At 44.0% G+C, this 19,116-nt stretch overlaps 1 protein-coding gene across 1 annotated transcript in view; it reads left to right on the top strand.

The window, feature by feature from the left end:
• SEZ6 (seizure related 6 homolog) overlaps positions 1 to 19,116 on the top strand; it is an 823,732-nt gene that overhangs the window by 738,901 nt on the left and 65,715 nt on the right. The window contains exons 10-11 of the mRNA XM_069226215.1: positions 8,191 to 8,387; positions 9,004 to 9,198. Of these exons, the coding sequence (XP_069082316.1) occupies positions 8,191 to 8,387; positions 9,004 to 9,198 (392 nt within the window). The remainder of the gene's footprint in view (positions 1 to 8,190; positions 8,388 to 9,003; positions 9,199 to 19,116) is intronic.

The following is a 19,116-nucleotide window of genomic DNA, read 5'->3' as shown; positions in this document are numbered from 1 at the left end:
GATGGAGCGGTGCGGTGGCGATGGAGGTGTTTTTTAAATAATTAATTTAATTTTTATTTCCCCCCCCCCCACCCCGCTCACCGCTCTGCCCCTTCTGCACGGCGCGAGCCGTGACTGACAGCTATTGGCCTAAAATTAATTAATCACGGCATGAAGAGTCAATCAAAATAAGGTCAATTATCTGTAGTTTTCCACTTTTAAAAATAAATACAGACAGGGAACCTAATATTTTCTGCCTGTATGTATTGTTCTGTAAAAATCAGTAAACACGGAAAACAGAGTGCCCTAGTCATGTGATGTCCACAAGACACATGATGGCAGTAGATCACTACGCTGATGAACCTTGATCTGTCAGTGCCATTTGGAACAGTATAGAGTCCCATCGCATTGAGTAGCTGAAGAAAACCAACACTGCACGACAGCACAGGTCTGGCTCTCCTGGTTTGTCTCCTTAGACTCAGACTTTTATCTATGAGTTCAGGTTGTTGACGTTTTCAGTTTCCCAATTGTCAATACTCTCCCTCCTCTGGTCCCAGTGTGTAACCTACGCCTTCTGGTGAAATTCGTTTAATCTCTGTCTTCAGTTTGTATTTATTCTGATGACACCATGGTCCTCCTGAGGTCGGCCTGGTTGCTCGGTGTCACTGTTGCTGATTTAAAATATGCTGTATCATATCTGGGATTGGTGGCATCAAGTTAGCTGAAGATAAAAGCAAAATGGCGTTCTTCTGGCCTGCGCAAACTTGTACCTGCTGACTCCTCTTGCTGTGCAAGGTTAATGCCTGCCCCCCACCTACAAGCAATTTCGGCTGTAGGCTTGTCTCAGATCAAGTTGTTAAAGGGCGTTTACTGCAAAGATAATGAAGCATATACGGATGCTATTTTGGCTAGCATTACACTGAGGGTGGATTACTGCATCTCTCCCTTCTTGACCTTGCCTCAGTTTTAAGCCCTAAAGATTATGGCAGCCAATTTTTCGTGTGTGTGGGCTTGCAAGTGTGAGTTCATTTCACATCAGTCATGTGCCCCCCACATACTACTGATTCATTCAGCAGTGTTGAGTGAAAGTCCTTGTGTCTGGACTTTAAGGCGCTGCACATGTAAGGCCAATGTTATGACACAAATTGGTCCACTGCCTACCACCTCATGTTCATCTTTCTACTGATTTCTGACTGCTTTCAATACTTGGGGGCACGCTTACAATCTTTTGACACAGGGCAGCACCACAAGCTATCTTGCTGCGCTGCCCTGCGTCAAAAGAAAAGGGCAGGAATGTGCCATATACCCACCTCAACACAAGGGGAACATCTCTTTGAGGCAGAGTAAGGCAATGCAGCAGCTTGGTGCCTTCTATCCTTGAAAGGTCAGACCAAGCTCTAGGTATATTGGGCCAGTGGGATCAGAAGGAGTCATAAAGAGTGAGTTCGGAATAGCACAGGGTAAAACGTCGAGGTTTCGTGTTTCAGGGTTTTTGAGGCCCATTAACTTTCTCAAGCCAATACTTATTTTTGGAATGTCATAAACATGTGGTCAGTAGTGCAGTTGGGGTTACTTTTATTGGTCCTTTTGACAAAATGACATCCCTCTATGAAACACAGAGGAACTAATGGATCTAAGTAGCCAGAGTGAAACATGTGTCTTCCGATCCCACTTATCAAAACACTGATAAATCATCCAGTACACTGGGTCCTGTAGAAGACCTTGTTTCAGTAATTGGACAGACAGTTTACACAACAAGAAAACTCGGTAAAACCAAGACCCACATTGCACCTATGGCTGGGAAAAAAGTGTGCAGATTATGGGGGTCATTACGACCTCGGCGGTCTTTTCAAAAGACCGCTGAGGCCGTGGGAGACAGAATACCGCCATTGCCGGCGGTATTCCTGTCTCCCTATTATGACATTTCCGCTGGGCCAGCGGACGGTAACAGTGTTACCGTCCGCTGGCCCAGTGGAAATGTCACATCAACATTGCAGCCGGCTCGTAATAGAGCCGGCGGCAATGCTGATGTGCAGCGGGTGCAGTAGCACCCGTCGCGCATTTCACTGCCCAAAATTCGGACAGTGAAATGCGCGACAGGTCTATTCCTGGGGGCCCCTGCATGGGCAGTGCAGGGGCCCCCAGGGGCACCCCAAGTCCCCTTGCCGCCAGCCTTTCAATGGCGGTGTTCACCGCCACGGACAGGCTGGCGGTCGGGGACTCATAATCCCCAGGGCAGCGGTGCTTGCACTGCTGCCCTGGGGATTATGACCGCAAGGCGGAAGCCTGGCGGGATAGTGGAGGGGCCGGCGGTATGGCCGTGGCTATTGCGCCACGGTCATAATAGCTGGCGGTACACCGCCAGCCTGTTGGCGGTGTTACCGCCAGCTTACCGCCGGCCGCCAGGGTCATAATGACCCCCTATATGTTATGGTACCAAGAGCAATTCCATACCTTTCTCTTCTAATCAGTTTTATTTGACCTCCATCTCCTTACTTTTGTTATTAGATTGTGAAGCCAGGGATGACTGGAAAGGTCCATGGAGAGAAAGACTTACGTGACGTCCGTGACGTCCTTGCAAGCACGCCTTGCAAAAGAGATCACTTCTTCTTGCCCGAGGGAGGGCATACCTTCTTTCAAGGGTTAGAATCTGTCAAGACTCTTAACTTCCATGTCACAGCACGCCACAGCGGCACACACACCTTACCTTAACAGGGATGTGGAATTCCTATCACCCGGGACATCTTATTTGGGGTCAAGGGCAACAAGTTTTTATGTTCACTTTGTCCTTGGGACAAGTAGGCCCAACCCTCTGCAGCACAAACCCTTTGGCTGCCTGTTTACAGAGAGTGGAACTCTCTGCAGTTGAGGTAATGTGTTTCCAAAAGATAATGCTGTTCGAACTTGTATTTATGGTTCATTATTTGAAAACCTTCATTATTAGGGTGAGTGCTGTAAATAAATGTTTTAAGGTCACACTTCACTACTGCCGTTGGTTCCAGTACAAAAAAAGAAAAACGTGTATACACATGTTTGAAAAGTTTAGGCTATGAGGCTAAGTATAATGCTCCCAGAATGCTCTCTGATTAGATGCAAATGAAGTGTCATTTAGTAAAATGTTTTGATGCATGCTAGTATTTCCCAAAAATATTTCGAATGGAAAATCAGTGTAACCATTTTCAACACGATTATGGGAAGCATGAAAATAAACAAACACTGACAAAGCCAACTGATCTGACATATTTTTATAAGTCTTTTAGTTTCATCAATGCGTGTCTTGTTTTGACATGGCTTTTGTAACACTTTATTGTTGTGGGAGCTACCAGGCCCTCAACATTGTAACAAACACTGGCAAAAACCCCCCAAAACGTTTTTGAACTCTAAAAGCACACGTTGCCACCAGTGGCATAACAAAGGCCCCGCAGCCGCCCTCCAGGGGGCCCCTTCAGCACAGCACCTGCCCTGAGTGAGTCTGGAGAGGGGGCTCCTCCATGTTCTTTGCAAAGGGGCACCCTCCAGTTTCATTACGTCACTGATTGCCACTGTTGTTCCTGACACTGAACAAAACTACTTTGTGTGCCAATATGCTCCTTGTGGAAGAGAAGAATGCGATCACTCACAGTAAAGCCAGCCGAAAGAGAGAGAAATAGAAGTTTAATAAAAACAAAATGTCTTTGTTAACACCAGACCTAATTAGGGACCAAGACCCACATGTAGGTAGCTTTTTGCATGTCGCAAACAGCGACTTTCGCTGTTTGCGACGTGCAAAAAGCACATTGCGATGCACAAACCCAGTTTTGCGATTCGGTAACCTGGTTACCGAATCGTAAAATGGGTTTGCGACTCGCAATTAGGAAGGGATGTTCCCTTCCTAATTGCGACTCGCAGTGCAATGTAGGATTGTTTTGCGAACGCGGGCGCAAGCCAATCGCAGTTTGCACCCATTTCAAATGGGTGCTAACACTTTCACAAAAGGGAAGGGGTCCCCCTGGGACCCCTTCCCCATTGTGAATGTCACTGTAAACATTTTTTCAGAGCAGGCAGTGGTCCTGCGGACCACTGCCTGCTCTGAAAAAATGAAACAAAAAAGTTTCATTTTTCGTTTTTGTAATGCATCTCGTTTTCCTTTAAGGAAAACGGGCTGCATTACAAAAAAAAAAAAAACTGCTTTATTGAAAAGCAGTCACAGACAAGGTGGTCTGCTGTCTCCAGCAGGCCACCATCCCTGTGAGGCCGCCATTCGCAAGGGGGTCACAAATTGCGACCCACCTCATGATTTTTCATGAGGTGTGCATTTGCGAAGCCCTTGCGAATCACAGATGGTGTCAGGGGCAACATCCTACATTCGGATTTGCGACTCGCAATTTGCGGGTCGCAAATCTGAACCTACCTACATGTGGCCCCAAATTCTTAAAGAAAGTCACAAAAGTGCACCCATGGTATATGTCGTACCCCTATAAAATATTTGTGAACTGTATTTTAGCATGGGTAAATACGCATGTGTAGATTTTCTCATGTGAAAATCTATTGAGCATTTGCAAGTTCATTTTCCCTCCAGCCACTTTCTTCCCAACCCTGGAAGAAGTTCTAATTCTGCCATTGTCAGGAGTAAATGTCCAACCTTTCTTATTATGGGAAAATATTAGAGAGAAGCTGGTGAAAATCTTTAAAACATGCAGGTTAGTAGGTTTGCAGACTCAAAGGCATTCCAGCCCTGGAACTATTGCTTACTGCTTCCTCCAGCCCCAGTATGCAGATCTGCAGAAAGGTGGAAAAATAAGGAAATTGCTACAGTAGGGATTGAAACTGCAAGTATTCAAGCCCTACTATGGTAGTAGCCCTGGCATAATCAGAGAGGCTATTATCAGAGCTCTTACATAATGAGATTGCTGCCATAATTTGGCGCCACACTACATGGCACCAAAGGGACAAGTAGATCTTTTTACAGGACAAGTAGATTTGAGAAGCAGCCTGTCCCGTGGACAAGTAGATATTTTAATAAATTCCACACCCCTGCCTTAAACAAGAAAACCTGAGGCATGGAAACTAATAAAGAAATACACACAAACCAATGCCGGGAGAAAAAATGGCAGAAATAGGATATACATTAAAAAAATAGAACTGTATAGAAACACGGAAAACTAAGCTGCTCCTCACAATTCACTGCAGACAGTAAATAGTTGACCGGTGACAAGCACAGCAGTCGGGTTGTCGTCAGATTCTGACCTACCTGCTGCCCCATGTGTTCACCAAGGGGTCACCTCCCTCGCATCATAGCCTGAACCTTTCAAAGGTAGGCTACTCATTGTTTTGTTTTCATTGTTAATTAACATTTCATAAAAGAACACAATCCGCCTTTAAAGTGTTGCATTCCAGTGTCATTCTAGAGCTTTCAATAGTTTAGATCTGAGCAGTCGCAGTTCGCGGCCCGCAGAAGGGACGGGGCGGTGCAGGGAGGGAAAGAATAAAAATTACATTAGTAAAAAAATAAATAAATACACTTACCTTCATCACCACCGCTACATCCGCTCCTCTGCTGGCTGAAGGCACAGGCTCCCAGCCTGCCCTGCGGCCAATCCTGACGCTGCCCAAAGCAGCGTCAGGATTGGCTGGGAGCGCCCAGCTAGGGTGTTCCCAGGCACACTGGGAGCCTGTACCTGCTCTCTCCAGCCCGGCAACTGTGTTGCTCCCTCTGTCGCTATGTGTATCCCTGCTATTATACCTGCTTGTGATAGGAGAACATTGAAATGGAACATAGAAAACTTCTAAGGGACAAGAACGTGCTGATGGATAGTACAGAAGACATCTCATCAGCCATCTGCACTTATGTGATAGAGGATCCTAATTAACTATAATGTTATCGCAAGAAACTTTGTGTTCTGGTCAGCTCCCTGCAGGAGTAAGACTGCTGATTATGCAAAGTGTGGCAGCTGGTACAAAGCGTCCTGCAGAAAGATGAAGTTGGCGCTCTCCAAGGCGCACAGTGTGCGGCCCTTATCAGTAATTGAGAAGTATTTTAAAAACCTTCGGAGAGCGTATAAAGTTCTATGAAGGAGTAAGAAGCAATTGTACCAGTAAACAGTATGGTGGGGATTTGAGGAAGGCAGCAGTGGAGAAAAACAGCAAAAGCTTTGGGAACCAAATGGCAAGTGTTTTAGTGGTAGAATAAACAAGCAAGAGAATTATGTTATTGCCCAGTCCTAGGTGGAGCATTTCAAGACCCGATATCAATCCAGTGCGCACCTTCCGTGTCCAAAAGCAAACAGTGGCTGACCATTGCTTGAGCAGCTTATTATTCCTTAGCCAGAAACAGAGTGATTATAGCCCAGAAGGCCATCAAAGCACTGGGCCCTGACATTGTTCCAGTTGACATAGTTCACTCGGATCTTAAACATGGTTGGTGGTTCTGAGTAAGGTCTTCAATGCAGTGTTGGCCACTAGTACCACCGCCTCTTCTTGGAGGTCTGCCATATTTGTTCTGTTACACAAAAAAGGCAGCACGCTTCTTTCAAGCAACTACAGGCCAATATCACTCTTGGTCAGTGTGGGTAAAGTATTTGGCCGGGTTCTATTAAATAGACTCCAGGTCTGGGTTGATCAAAAATCAATTTTAATCAATGTCGAGCCAGGGTTCCGTAAATAAATTAGTGCCTTCAACTAAGGTACCAAATTATATATGATCTGCGTAAAATGTGCCAAAGCGCTAACTCTCCTTCATAGATCTTAAATGGGCATTAAACTTGGTAAACAGATCCGAATTATGGCAATCTTTAGAAACCCTGGAATGGAAAAATCACTGTTACAAGCTATTAAAAAAGTACACGAGGAGACTAATGCTTGCGTCCGTTATAAAGCTGTAAGAGAATGAAGCAATTATTTTAGCATTACCTCTGGGGTGAGACAAAGGTGTGTGCTTGCCCCATTGTTATTTTCTCTTTTCCTGATTGAGGGCTGAGGGTATTTTGGGAAAGATGGCCCTTATGTTCTGAAAATGTGCAACTAGGAGTATATTACATTTTGCAGATAATGCAGTTACTCTATCATGCACTCCAAACAAACTATACAAATCTCTTACCAAATTCTAGAGCTTTTGTGAAACCGAGGATCTTCTTAATAACCCTTTCTGATGCAAAGATATTGGCTATGTCTCAATCACCACCCCTTGAAAGGTGAACAGTAGCACCGGAGGCACATCACACTTCCGGCTAGATCTTCTTTCTCTAAGTTTGCACACAATTCAGTGCAGAGCTGCAATTTGTGACTGTGAGGTTGGAGGGGTATTATTCTATGTTGCGCTTTCTCCTGTTTTGCACAAAAACTAAGTCTCTGTGCAATAGATGCTAGTGCCATTATTCAAGAGGTTATTCAAGAGGTTTTCTAACTCTAAACGGAGGTTCCAGTGGTTTATATGTTGGTGGCAAGTTACCTCTGGGCTGCTTTGAATACAAGGAGAAGGCCAGTGCCTTAACCCTATGTTTATCCTGCTATGTTCACAAGATGTTGCAATTGCACCTTACATTTCATTGTCTCTGCCTAACCTGTGAAAGGTGTGGGGAATATTGTTATTAGTCGAGTAAGCAGCATTTGTTGCAACTACAAACCAACTGGGCCTACCATTACTTGGAAATATTTCTATTTTTCACTCTTCTTAGATGCTGTGACCGTTCACAAATTGTGGATGTTTTCTAAACTATCAATATTTGTTTTTAATTCTTGTTTAACCAATGATAACTTCTGTATTGTGCATTTTTGTGGCTGATGCTGAAAACAATAAAGTATTGATGATGGCTACTCCACAAGCATAAACGTTTGTGCACTCTTTGATTGGGTAATCATTTTTAAGCCAGACCTATTGGCATTGTCAATATGTGTTTATCTGAACGTGGTGCATCACTGTCTTCCCTCTGCTGAGATTAGATAAAGATCTCCTTCAAAGAGTGCCACCAACCGTAGGTTCATAACTCAGACTTTACTGATATTCTTTACCTCTTTCTCCATTCAAACCCTGATATTCACTTTTTTCTGATTCACATTTGCGTTCCTCGAATTGAAAGAAGTCATTAATGACTGAAGCTTTTCTCCCATTCAGTGCATGGATTTGAGTTCTCTTTTGTGAACTGCTGCATCCTCTTTTCAGCCATTGCTTATGTCCAGTGTTTTGATTTGACCTGGTGGCGGCGCTCTGTGAAAGTCTCATTCTCCTATTGGCAGATTGCACATCGGCAAGAATGACATCCTCACCATCTATGACGGCGATGACCTGACAGCCAGAATACTGGGGCAGTACATGGGCATACAGCGGCACTTCAAGCTCTACACATCCATGGCAGATGCCACCATCCAGTTCCAGACAGATCCCGGAAGCAGTGTCTTTGGTTACCACAAAGGATTTGTCATCCATTTTTTTGGTTTGTAAAGTTTGAACATTCACAACCCAGCATAGGCCAATATATAAAGGGATATTTTGACCCCTTCCACACATATGCATATGTATAATCCAGTTCATCTACACAAACATGGATACACCCACTCAAAGAACCACATGTCAGTAGGCACACACATCAAGGATTTGCCAAACATATGTATTAACACACCTGTTCACAGTAACACACACCTGTACTGTCAAACCCCTACTCAAATAAAGCCATTGACAACTACACAGTTTATATCAGGATGTACATTTGCAAACATTGAGACACATAAGGTCATATTTGGGGTTATGGACTCACCAATACATACTAGTTTAGAAAATATGTGCAGTCATACTTAAATATCTAGCAAACTCATTTGCATCTACAAACACATATGAACGAAACAGTGTATCCCCAAAACTGTTTTAATGTTTAGTGTTATGCAGATGTAAAAGTTAATTTCCTGATTTAGGAGCGTGAAAAAGTTGGCACCATTGCATTATTTGTAGCCACCTCCGGCATTACAATGTTTTTTTCGGTTCTAGAAATAAAAATGCATTCACTAAATATAAAAGTACATTGAGTGATCCCTAATATCTTCTTCTCTCCTCAGAGGTTCCCAGAAATGATACTTGTCCAGATCTGCCGGAGATTCCGAATGGCTGGAAAACCACATCCCAGTCAGAGCTCATTCATGGAACTGTGGTAACCTATCAGTGCTACCCAGGATATGAGGTCGTAGGGGCGGAGCTTCTGATGTGTCAATGGGATTTGACGTGGAGTGGTGACCTGCCCTCTTGCGCGAGAGGTATGTTAAAGCCCTCTCTGTCAGATCACATATACTTCTGCCCTACAGAGGTACACAGCTGTGCACATTATCAGTGTAGATGGCCTTTTTAGGAGCTTGAGAAAATCGACAGGTTCTCTGCAAGCAGATCTGACCTCTCTGTGACAGATGTTATATAACAGTAGGAGGTGGTGACAGAACCCTATTCCCATGGCCAAAGAATCTGGGAATATAGCAATAGCCAGAAAAACAATGAATTGCTGTAGCACACACCACAGTCTAAATTGCTGAAATGTTTTTATTTTTAATGACTGGCCTTGAGTACTTATTGTAGATGAATAGCTGAACAGGCCCAGGAAGAATCAAACGTGACATTAACTTTCACATCAATCTTTGAAAAAAAGCATAAAACCAACATAGTTATTTGGAAATTATATGACAATTTATTTCGAATCCATAAACCAAAAGGTCATTAGCACGAAAAAAATAGCTAAGAATAAACAAAATCACGATTTTTCAGCTTAGAAGAAACTGACCATGGGGACTGTGGGTAAACCAAAATTGTGGCAGTTCAATAAAGGGGAATACATTAATGAATGCTGCTAAAATGCAAACTAGTAACCACAATAAAATAAAAATAAACCTAACAATAATACATTTGTATATTAAACATTTTGAAACCAGTTAACGGGAATAGGTTGGAGGGAGACTTGCAGTGACATGTTGTGCGATGGGGGAGTTTGAACAAAGTGGCGGGAAATGCTGGAGTTATGAAAAATATACCCAAAATTTGAAAAAGGTGTAATAATGAAAGAATTGGAAGAGGTGGTGGGTGGTAGAAAAAGAAATTTGAGTATTCGCCTGTAAAAAATGATAGATAATGGTGAACAAATTAAAACTAAAAAACTGCATTTTTTTTCAAAATTGTGGTGTTCTTTATCTTGAATGTGTGCTTATAATGCATTTAGGGCCTGACTTAGCATTTGAAGGATGGTACTCAGTCCGTTAAGATAGCGGACACTATCTCCACCATCCTGACAGACTACCATCCATTACATTCAGAGATGACAACTGGCCCATCCTTTATCTCACAGCAGTTCTATTCAATGTACAAAAGGTTTATTGGGCAACCGCCATCGGTTTTGATGGTTGTTCAAACTTTTCCAAAGTTTTTGTTTTTCAGGAACACATTCCAGGAATGGAAGTTTGATTATAACAAGCAAGAAAGTAATAACCCCTCACACGCTGGAAGTTTGCTCCCAGTGCATAGGGGACATATTTTTTTTTCCATCACTTACCGCTATTTTTTTCTGGCAGGTATGGACAGAAAAATAGACATAACATCATTATCCATAGATACGGCGTACTGTGTAATTTCCTTTCTCTGGTGGCTCCTAGAGCTTCAGAGAATGTTTCCTATACAGAGCCAACAGGGACTCCACTGACAAACAAATATAAGGTCTGCCCGCCACAGGTTTGGTGCACAGGGTACTCTGTCCATTTAGGATGGAGCACCCTGACTGCCAAACTCTAAATCATGGCCTTAATATTTTTAGAAAAATGTGTTAATGGTTTATTCATTTTGGGTTTGTGGTAAGGGCTTTCTTGATTTTAGCAATTTTTATTTTTCAGATATCTCTGCTAATTTGATTTTAGAAAACAAACATACAAAAATTTCGAAAGAAGTTCTTTGTGTGACAAATGTGGTACAAAAATATGGGGGTGTTCATAGTTTGCATAACGTTCTGTTTTACTTATGCTTCTGCTGACCCCATATCCTTCTCTTATGGGAGAACTGCTTCTAGCAGCTATGTGTTGTGGCATTCGTAAAACACTCATTTCACAACTTACAGAAACTGGAAAGTGGACCATCTCGAGATAACATTATACAAGGCTACTCATGATCACAAACACTTTGTGAAAATGGGGATCTCTGGATGAAATGCATCACATAAACACCGATTTTCAACCTGACTCTTGCCGTTATCCAGCACGCCTATATTACACCTTTTGTGCAAGAAAATCTTTACAACTTCACCCACCCCTAGTCTAAGCATCAGTATCTTATGCTTAGGAAGCATGAGTTCTCATAACACATTTTTATAGATATCATTTAGAAGTATCCTCTGTATATTACACTAGAGTTCCACCTAGAATCGACGCTGTAGCAGAAATCTATGGGCGCAACTACAGAAGATCCCCACCGTTCTCTTTACCAGTTCCCTGAAAGTTCACAATAATATTATTATTGAATGCGAAGTAGTTACAAAACTAGTAGGAACTATGTCACAGAAGCCACCCACCTCACCACGTTTTCTTCCTGGCTTGAAAACTGCGGAGAACGTTGTTCTCCGAGAATTCAGCAGGTGAATACAAGTATGGAGTCAAAAAAGAATGGAAGCCTTTTTGTTCTTGCCATTACATTGAAATCATTGGTACTATGCAACCCTCCAACTTCTTTACACTCACATGTGTCACCTGCTTTGCATTAAGAAATCCTGAACAAACTAATATGTGCCTGTAATTGTTTAACATATTTGAGAGAGGTCTGTCTTTGCCTGGCAAGGCCATGATTGTATTGGGGACCTGTCCTAATCTATGCTTGTATTTGAGGCTACTGAAGCAAAATGTAGGCGCTCCCCAGAAAAATGAACAGTATACAAGACTGAGCCCTTCTTCTGATACAGTGCTACTGGGGATGCAAGAAGTGAGCATTCTGGGAGAAGGGGGAATGCTGTTACATTTCCTGTAAGTTTATTATATTATGGGCCAGATGTATCATCACATCCCTTTGCGATTCGGAAATAGCGATTTTTAAGAAATCGCTATTTCCGACTCGCAAAGTGCCAATGTATCACATTTGCGATTCGGTAATAGCGATTTCTTAAAAATCGCAAATGCTATTACCGAATCGCAAATTGCGATACCGGCCCCATTCGCAGCTATGGGCCTGTTGGCCTATATCTGCGAATTTTTTGCATTTCCAAAATTGCGATTTCTGAACCAGAAATCGCAATTTTAGAAATGCAAAACCCCAGGGTGCTGGGGGGCTAGCGCCCCCTCTGCTGCACCCCAAAAGTTTTTGGGGGAACATGTAAGGTGCACACATACCAAAAGGGCATGTGTGCATGTCTGCTTTACATGTACAATTTAAAAATGCATGTTAAATGCATTTTTAAATTTTGCACATGGTTACCACCAAGTTCAACTTGGTGGTAATTAGCGATTCCCAAATGCCAAAATCGCATTTAGGAATGGCTTCATACATGTGCTAAGAAATCGCAAATAAGGAATCCTTATTTGCGATTTCTAATTTAGAGAGACGCAATTTGCGACTCTCTAAACAGGGTCGCAATTTTAAGGAATCGCTATTTTAGCGATTCCTTAAAATTTCGTTCAGAATGTATTTCATACATTCTGAAATGGCATTTTGCATTTGCAAACGGGCATTCGCACCGTTTGCGAATGCAAAATGCTTTCATACATCTGGCCCTATGTGTATTTTTACCACGTATATGGTCCCTTTGTTCTTTTGGAGTCTCTGCGCCATTTATGCTTCTGGGATTCTGTTGACCAGAGTCCAAGTGACCTGTTGATATTGCATCTGCAATCTGTTTTATAATGTTTAAGGTAGACTATACTGGATAGTGGCTGATAAGGTTTGAGTATTGTGTTTGGTTATGGATTACATTGGAAAGTCTCCATCTGGATGCTGTTGCGGATGTGCTGAGCTTTATGTTTATGGATGTGTGCGCTGAAGGACTTTGCCTTTGTTTCGTTCCTGCTGGGATGGACAGTGGTCCACTGTACCATGACGAGCCATCTGCCACGGATTAAGGCCTCTTCCAAGAATTTATGCACAGATCCTTCAAGACCTGGCTGGTCACAACCACTGACATCCCCTCCCTCCTTGCCTGTGGCTTAGTGGGTGGTGCTGAGCAGGCGAGGCCATCCTTCGATACCGAACAGGTAATGTACGCGTGAATTTGTACTTTTATAATTAGGAAGCAACGCTGAGCTGAAGTTGGGAGAGGTGAACCAGACCAGTGAACGGTCAGACTCCATTTTAGCCCTGTAATCCTACATTGACCTACCTCAGTGCAGGTGGAAGTGAATCAAGACTATAGGCCTGGTTCAGATTCTGGTAGAAGGATTACTCTGACACTATGGTGACGGATATCACGTCCGCCGAATTATTAATCCATTAGGAATAAATGGGATTTTATATTTCAGTGGACTGGATATCCGTCACCTGGTGATGGAGTAACCAGTCTGCCGAAATCTGAACCAGGCCTATATCCTCAAGAACGCATTAAACAACTGAAGTAAAGCTGGACGCGGGCTGCGTTCAGTCATCCCGTTAGTTTACGGATGGAGGAACCGGGAGAGGTCCTGGCAGGCCAGTGTCCTTAAGGTGACAGCGCCGCTGCAGAGGAGTCAGGTGAGGGTCTGCTGCCTGGCGGGTTCCGTCTCTGCTCTCGTTCTGTGCACCTCTCCAAGGCGCTAACATTTAGGCTACCCTGCCCTTCCCTCAAGGTAGGAAGGAGTTACCCCTGCTTCACAGACAGCCGAGAGAATACAATTGTCCTTGAGGATTAAAGAGAGATCTCTAGCTAATAAGCTCTGTAATTAGGTTCCCATGTTGCAAGCGCACATCTCTCCCACCCGTTCCCCTGCACCATAGGTGGGCACTCATGCTTAGCGGGGCGCCTAGGAACATGCTTGTTTCTTATTCCTCCCTCCGTGCCGGAGGCTTGCACGCATGCTCACTTGGACATATGGCAACATGCTTGTCTCTCACCCCTCCCTCTGTGCCGGAGGCTTGCATGCATGCTCCCTTGGACATATGGGAACATGCTTGTCTCTCACCCCTCCCTATGTGCCGGAGGCATGCACACATGCTCATTTGAATATATGGAAACAATGCAGTCTTCTCACAGGTCCTGTGTACCGGAGGCATGCACTCATACTCACCTGGGCACATGGGAACATGCGTGCCTCTCTCCCCTCGCTCTGTACCAGAGACATGCACTCAATCTCACTTAGACACATGTAAACATGCTTGTCTTTTACTCCTGCCTCCACACCGGAGGCGTGTACACAGGCTCACCTGGACACATGGGATCCTCCCTCTGCACTGGAGGCATGCACACAGGCTCACCTGGACACATGGGATCCTCCATGTGCACCGGAGGCATGCACTCAGGCTTACCTGGGCACATGGGACCCTCCCTCTCCACCAGAGGCATGCACTGAGCCTCACTTGAACACATGGGACTCTCCCTGTGCACCGGAGGCATGCACACAGGCTCACGTGGACACATGGGACCCTCCCTCTGCACCGGAGGCATGCACACAGGCTCACGTGGACACATGGGACCCTCCCTCTGCACCGGAGCCATGCATGCAGCCTCTCCTGAGCACATGGGACCCTTTCTCTGCACCGGAGCCAGGCACTCAGCCTCACCGGGGCACATGGGACCCTCCCTCTGCACCGAAGACAAGCACTCAGACTTACCTGGACACAGAGGACCCACCCTGTGCACCAAAGGCATGCACTCAGACTCAGCTGGACACATAGGAACATGCTTCTCATGCCTTCCTGTGCAATGAATGCATGTGCTAATGCTGACTTGGATTCATGGGAACATGCTCATCTCTCAACTCGCGCTCTGCACCGGAGGCATGCGTTCATGCTCACTGGACATATGGGAGCATGCCTACCTTTCACCCATCCCTCTGCATCGGGGGCATGCACTTATGCTCACCTGAACATAAGGGAACATGCTCGCCTCTTACCTGTGCCTCTGCACGAGAGAGGTATGTGCGGATGCTCACGTGGACATATGTAAACATGGTTGACTCTCACCGCTCCCTCTACTCTGGAGACATGTGCTGATGCTCACCTGAGTATATGGGAGCATGCTTGCCTCTCACCCCTCCCTCTGTACCAGAAGCATACGCCCAGGCTCATCTGATAACACATTAGCTTGTCCCCTGTCAGATGTGAGAAGAGCAGGGGCATAACACAAGCCCCTGTAACCCCTAAGTGCAGGGGGGCTTCAATCCTTCAGGAGGTCCCCGTTCAGCCAAAGGCCAATGATTATCTGTGAGATAAGGGAGACTCAGGGGCACCTCATCGCATTTTGCAGTGGAGCCCCACCATTTTGAGTTACGCCACTGCAGCAGAGCATCCAAGTCCTGGCTTCTTAGCTCACATCACTTTGCGTTTTGGTACCTGTTGTCCTGCTTATCTTGAATAAGAATAATACAGTGTGTGGTACATTCATCAATTGGTGCAGGGGAATGGGAATTTGGTAGTGGCTGAAGCAGAGGATGGCAGGCATAATTTACATTAACAACGACGAGGGGTCGCTGGGTTGGAGTCGAGGTAGCTATCAATGGTGCAGAAGGTGCGGTGGCATGAGGACACAGGGATGTGAGGGGGGCTTTGCACTATTTATAGCTATTTGTTACTACCAAACTAGCAGATGGAATGCCTTTTATCCTTGCTTGCATTAGGACCGGCAAGACATGTGTTACACCACTGAGTGCCATGTTTTCGGATATTGGTGTCAGGTATTTGTTGGAGGTTTTCATGGATCATGAGGTGGACTTTGGGAACCTTTTCAAAGGTAGAGGAGCTCTTTAATTCATGAGAGGGCCAGGCCAATGCAACATGCACAAAAGTGGATAAAATCTTATATTGAGAATCCGTATGTGATGGATTGAGTTGGGGAGGGAGATGGTTGCATGTCAGAATATCGCTGACAAAAATATCATCCGACATAAATATTGTGTCCTAAATATAGTTTACAAAAATATTGTCTCATTGCGTGTAAATGTTCTGTTGCTATCTTCAATGACTGCTATTTTTTCATAAACAACATTTAGGACCCAATATTTGTGTGTGATATACCAAGGATGAGCTGAGAGTTGGCAAGCTAGGTACAGATTGCAGGACAGCAGTTGATGTTAACAAGGAAGATCACAAGGCTACTGCATCAATGGCTTTGAAAACTAGCTCTTAGAATCTGAACAGTGTTCTCTGGCAAAGAGCCAGCATGCCTGCAATTTGTGGTGGGAGGAGGGGTTGGATTTGGGCACATACAACACTGTGTTTTAGGTAAAACCGATGACCTTGTTGAGAGCTGTGATAGTTTATCAGGTTCTTGGCTAGTTCTAATAAGTGTTATTGATGGTTTCTTCACAGGAGCTGGAAGATGGCTGCCTTCACATTTGGTATGTTGTAAGCAGCGGGATGTTGAAATCATATGTGAGGTACAATCAATAGAACATGGATGGTTGATCTACCACCATATCCATTGCTAAAGAAACCTCACTTAAAGCATTATGTCCACTTTTGGTGAACAGATCTAGTATTGTGTGTCCTGATCTGAAGGTCAGATCTGTATTATTGTGTCCAGTTCTGGAAGTAATATTGGTAGCTTTGTCCATTCCTAGAGGCCTCATGTGAAGTATTATATCTGGTTTTAGAGTTAGAGGCTCTAACTGAGGATTGGGTCAAGTTTTGAGGGATGTATTTTCAGTACTATTTAGTTCTGAAATCCATATCTGTAATATTGCATCCCTTTTTGATGCACATATCTGTAGTCTCCGTTTGGAGTATTGTGTCAGTTTCTGAAAGACACACCAGCAATCATCTCTGTTTTGGATTTCTCTCATGGAGTATTTTGTCCATATCTGATGGACAGATCTGATCATAGAGCTGAGTCCTGAGGCCCCATCCAGAGTACTGCTTCAGGTATTCCACACATAGTGCTCTGTCCAGTTCTAGAAGCCACAGTTAGGGTACTGTGGGTCAGTTATACTAAGAGATTTTGTGGCCACAAATGCTGTGGTTCACAAAATAACAGAGTTTGAGACCATAAAATTCTCTTTTTCAGCACCATTTTGTGATTCAGAATTATTTTCCAAATTACAAAAAACTGGTTTCTGCCACCTATTGAATCAATTTAGAAGAGGCAAGTTTTAGGCGCTGCTTCCAAATTGTGAGTACGTAAGGTATGTATCAGTGGTTTGCTACTGAAAGTCCGGTCACCGATTCTCAAAGAGGAATGGATCTTATTTGGACACTTTCCCCTTTGGGAATTAGGGTGGCACCTTCTGGAGGAGTTAACAATGTCTGTAGTTTGTGAAAATTTAAAACTTTTTTTAAGGAACCCCAGTTCTATTAAGGAAATCGGGATGCTTTAAAAAAAAAAGTTTTCCATTTTGAAATATAACCACAGGCATGGTGGTCTGCAGTGTCTTGCAAGCCACAAACTGCAGCCTGCCTGATAAACATTAAATAGGAAGGTTATTCTGCAACTCACTGTGAATCCCTATTTTGTGAACCAACTAATAAGCTCAAACGGCCAGATGTATGATGACTTGCAAATTGCAATTTTTAGTGACTCGCAAATTGTGAGTCGCAAAATCTGATATAAAACAGTGTCTGAGACACGGTTTGGAATTCCCAAATAGGTCGCAAGGGACCTGCTTCATTAATATTCATGAGGCAGCTCGCAATTTGTAACCCATTGGAAATGGCCAGGCCTCACAGGGATGGTGGCCTGCTGGGGTCATCAGCAGACCACCATGTTTGTGACTGCTTTTTAAATAAAGCAGTTTTTTAAAATGCATCCTGTTTTTCTTAAATTACAGCAGGATGCATTTCAAACAAAAAAATAAAAAGTTTTGTTTTAAGTTTTTTAAGAGTAGGCAGTGGTCCTATGGACCACTGCCTGCTCTGAAAAAATGTTGGCGCCCCTATTCACAAAGGGGAAGTGGTCCCTTGAGGACTCTTCCCGTTTGCGAATGGCTTACTACCTGTTTGAAATTCATGGTTATCTGATAATTTTTTGCAACTGCGTTCCAGTTGCAAATCATTCATACATACCAGTGCGATTCAGTATTAGGAAGGGACGCCATGAACACACTCCTTACTAATACTGAATCGCAAAAGCAAAATGCGATTCCGTTACAAGTTACAGAGTAGCCTTTTGTACATGGCAAAAAGCATTTTACCGTTACAACCAGTAAAATGCTTCGTACGTGTGGCCCATAGTCTGGTTCGCAAAATCAGACTAGATTCGCAAGAAGTCAGTGTACAATTTGTGACCGCTTTTTGCAAATCCAATTTTAGTACTTATGGCCCGTGTCCTGTCCCAGGGGTCACACCTGAAATGATGTGCCCAAGGAAGCAAACAATACCTTTAAAAGGTTGATTAGAGTTTAAAAATAGTCCAGAAATGGATGACCCAAAGGCTACACCTTTTGAAGCACGAGTTACATGCGGAGATGCTCAAAAACAGATACCTGTGTACATTGAATGGAGAGAGTGCTAGTGATTTGACTGTGAGGCATTAACACAGGACTGGGGGCTGTTCACTGTCAGTGGTAAACGTCCCTTAGAGTAAGAGGTCACTAGACTGAAGGCGGGTGGGGGCTCAAGGTCAAATGCCCGATACTACACCGTGACCCACAATCCATTGATTGCCTGGGATTCTTTGTTTATCACTCTCCTTGGAAAAACAACCTCCTTATAATCACCTTTTTATTGCAGTTTTCATTAAAATCAAGGTGGCTTGTGTTTTAAAATGCAGTGAAATCAGTGCTGTATTCTGTAAATCACTTGTAAGCAGCTCTCAGCGTGCCAGATATTTTTAGAAAGAAGGGATGGTTGGTTGAACATTAGCATTCCCTGAGTATCATCAGGTGCTTGAAGACAGGGAGCACCAATACCAGGGGGGCAATGGGGTCCTCTCCGTCTGTCTGCAAGCCTCCGTCCCCCACTATGCCAATATTTTTTTACTTTTGCTATCCATTTTCTCCTCCTTCCCAAACCACTGATTCCTCTGTCTTTCAGCTACAACACATCCTCTCACCACACTGCCCTTGTTTCTCCCCATCAAGAAGAAGCTTGAAATCCATCTC

The sequence above is a fragment of the Pleurodeles waltl genome, chromosome 3_1 (assembly GCF_031143425.1).
Source record: "Pleurodeles waltl isolate 20211129_DDA chromosome 3_1, aPleWal1.hap1.20221129, whole genome shotgun sequence".
Lineage (NCBI taxonomy): Eukaryota > Metazoa > Chordata > Amphibia > Caudata > Salamandridae > Pleurodeles > Pleurodeles waltl.
This window is presented reverse-complemented; position numbering and strand designations above follow the sequence as displayed.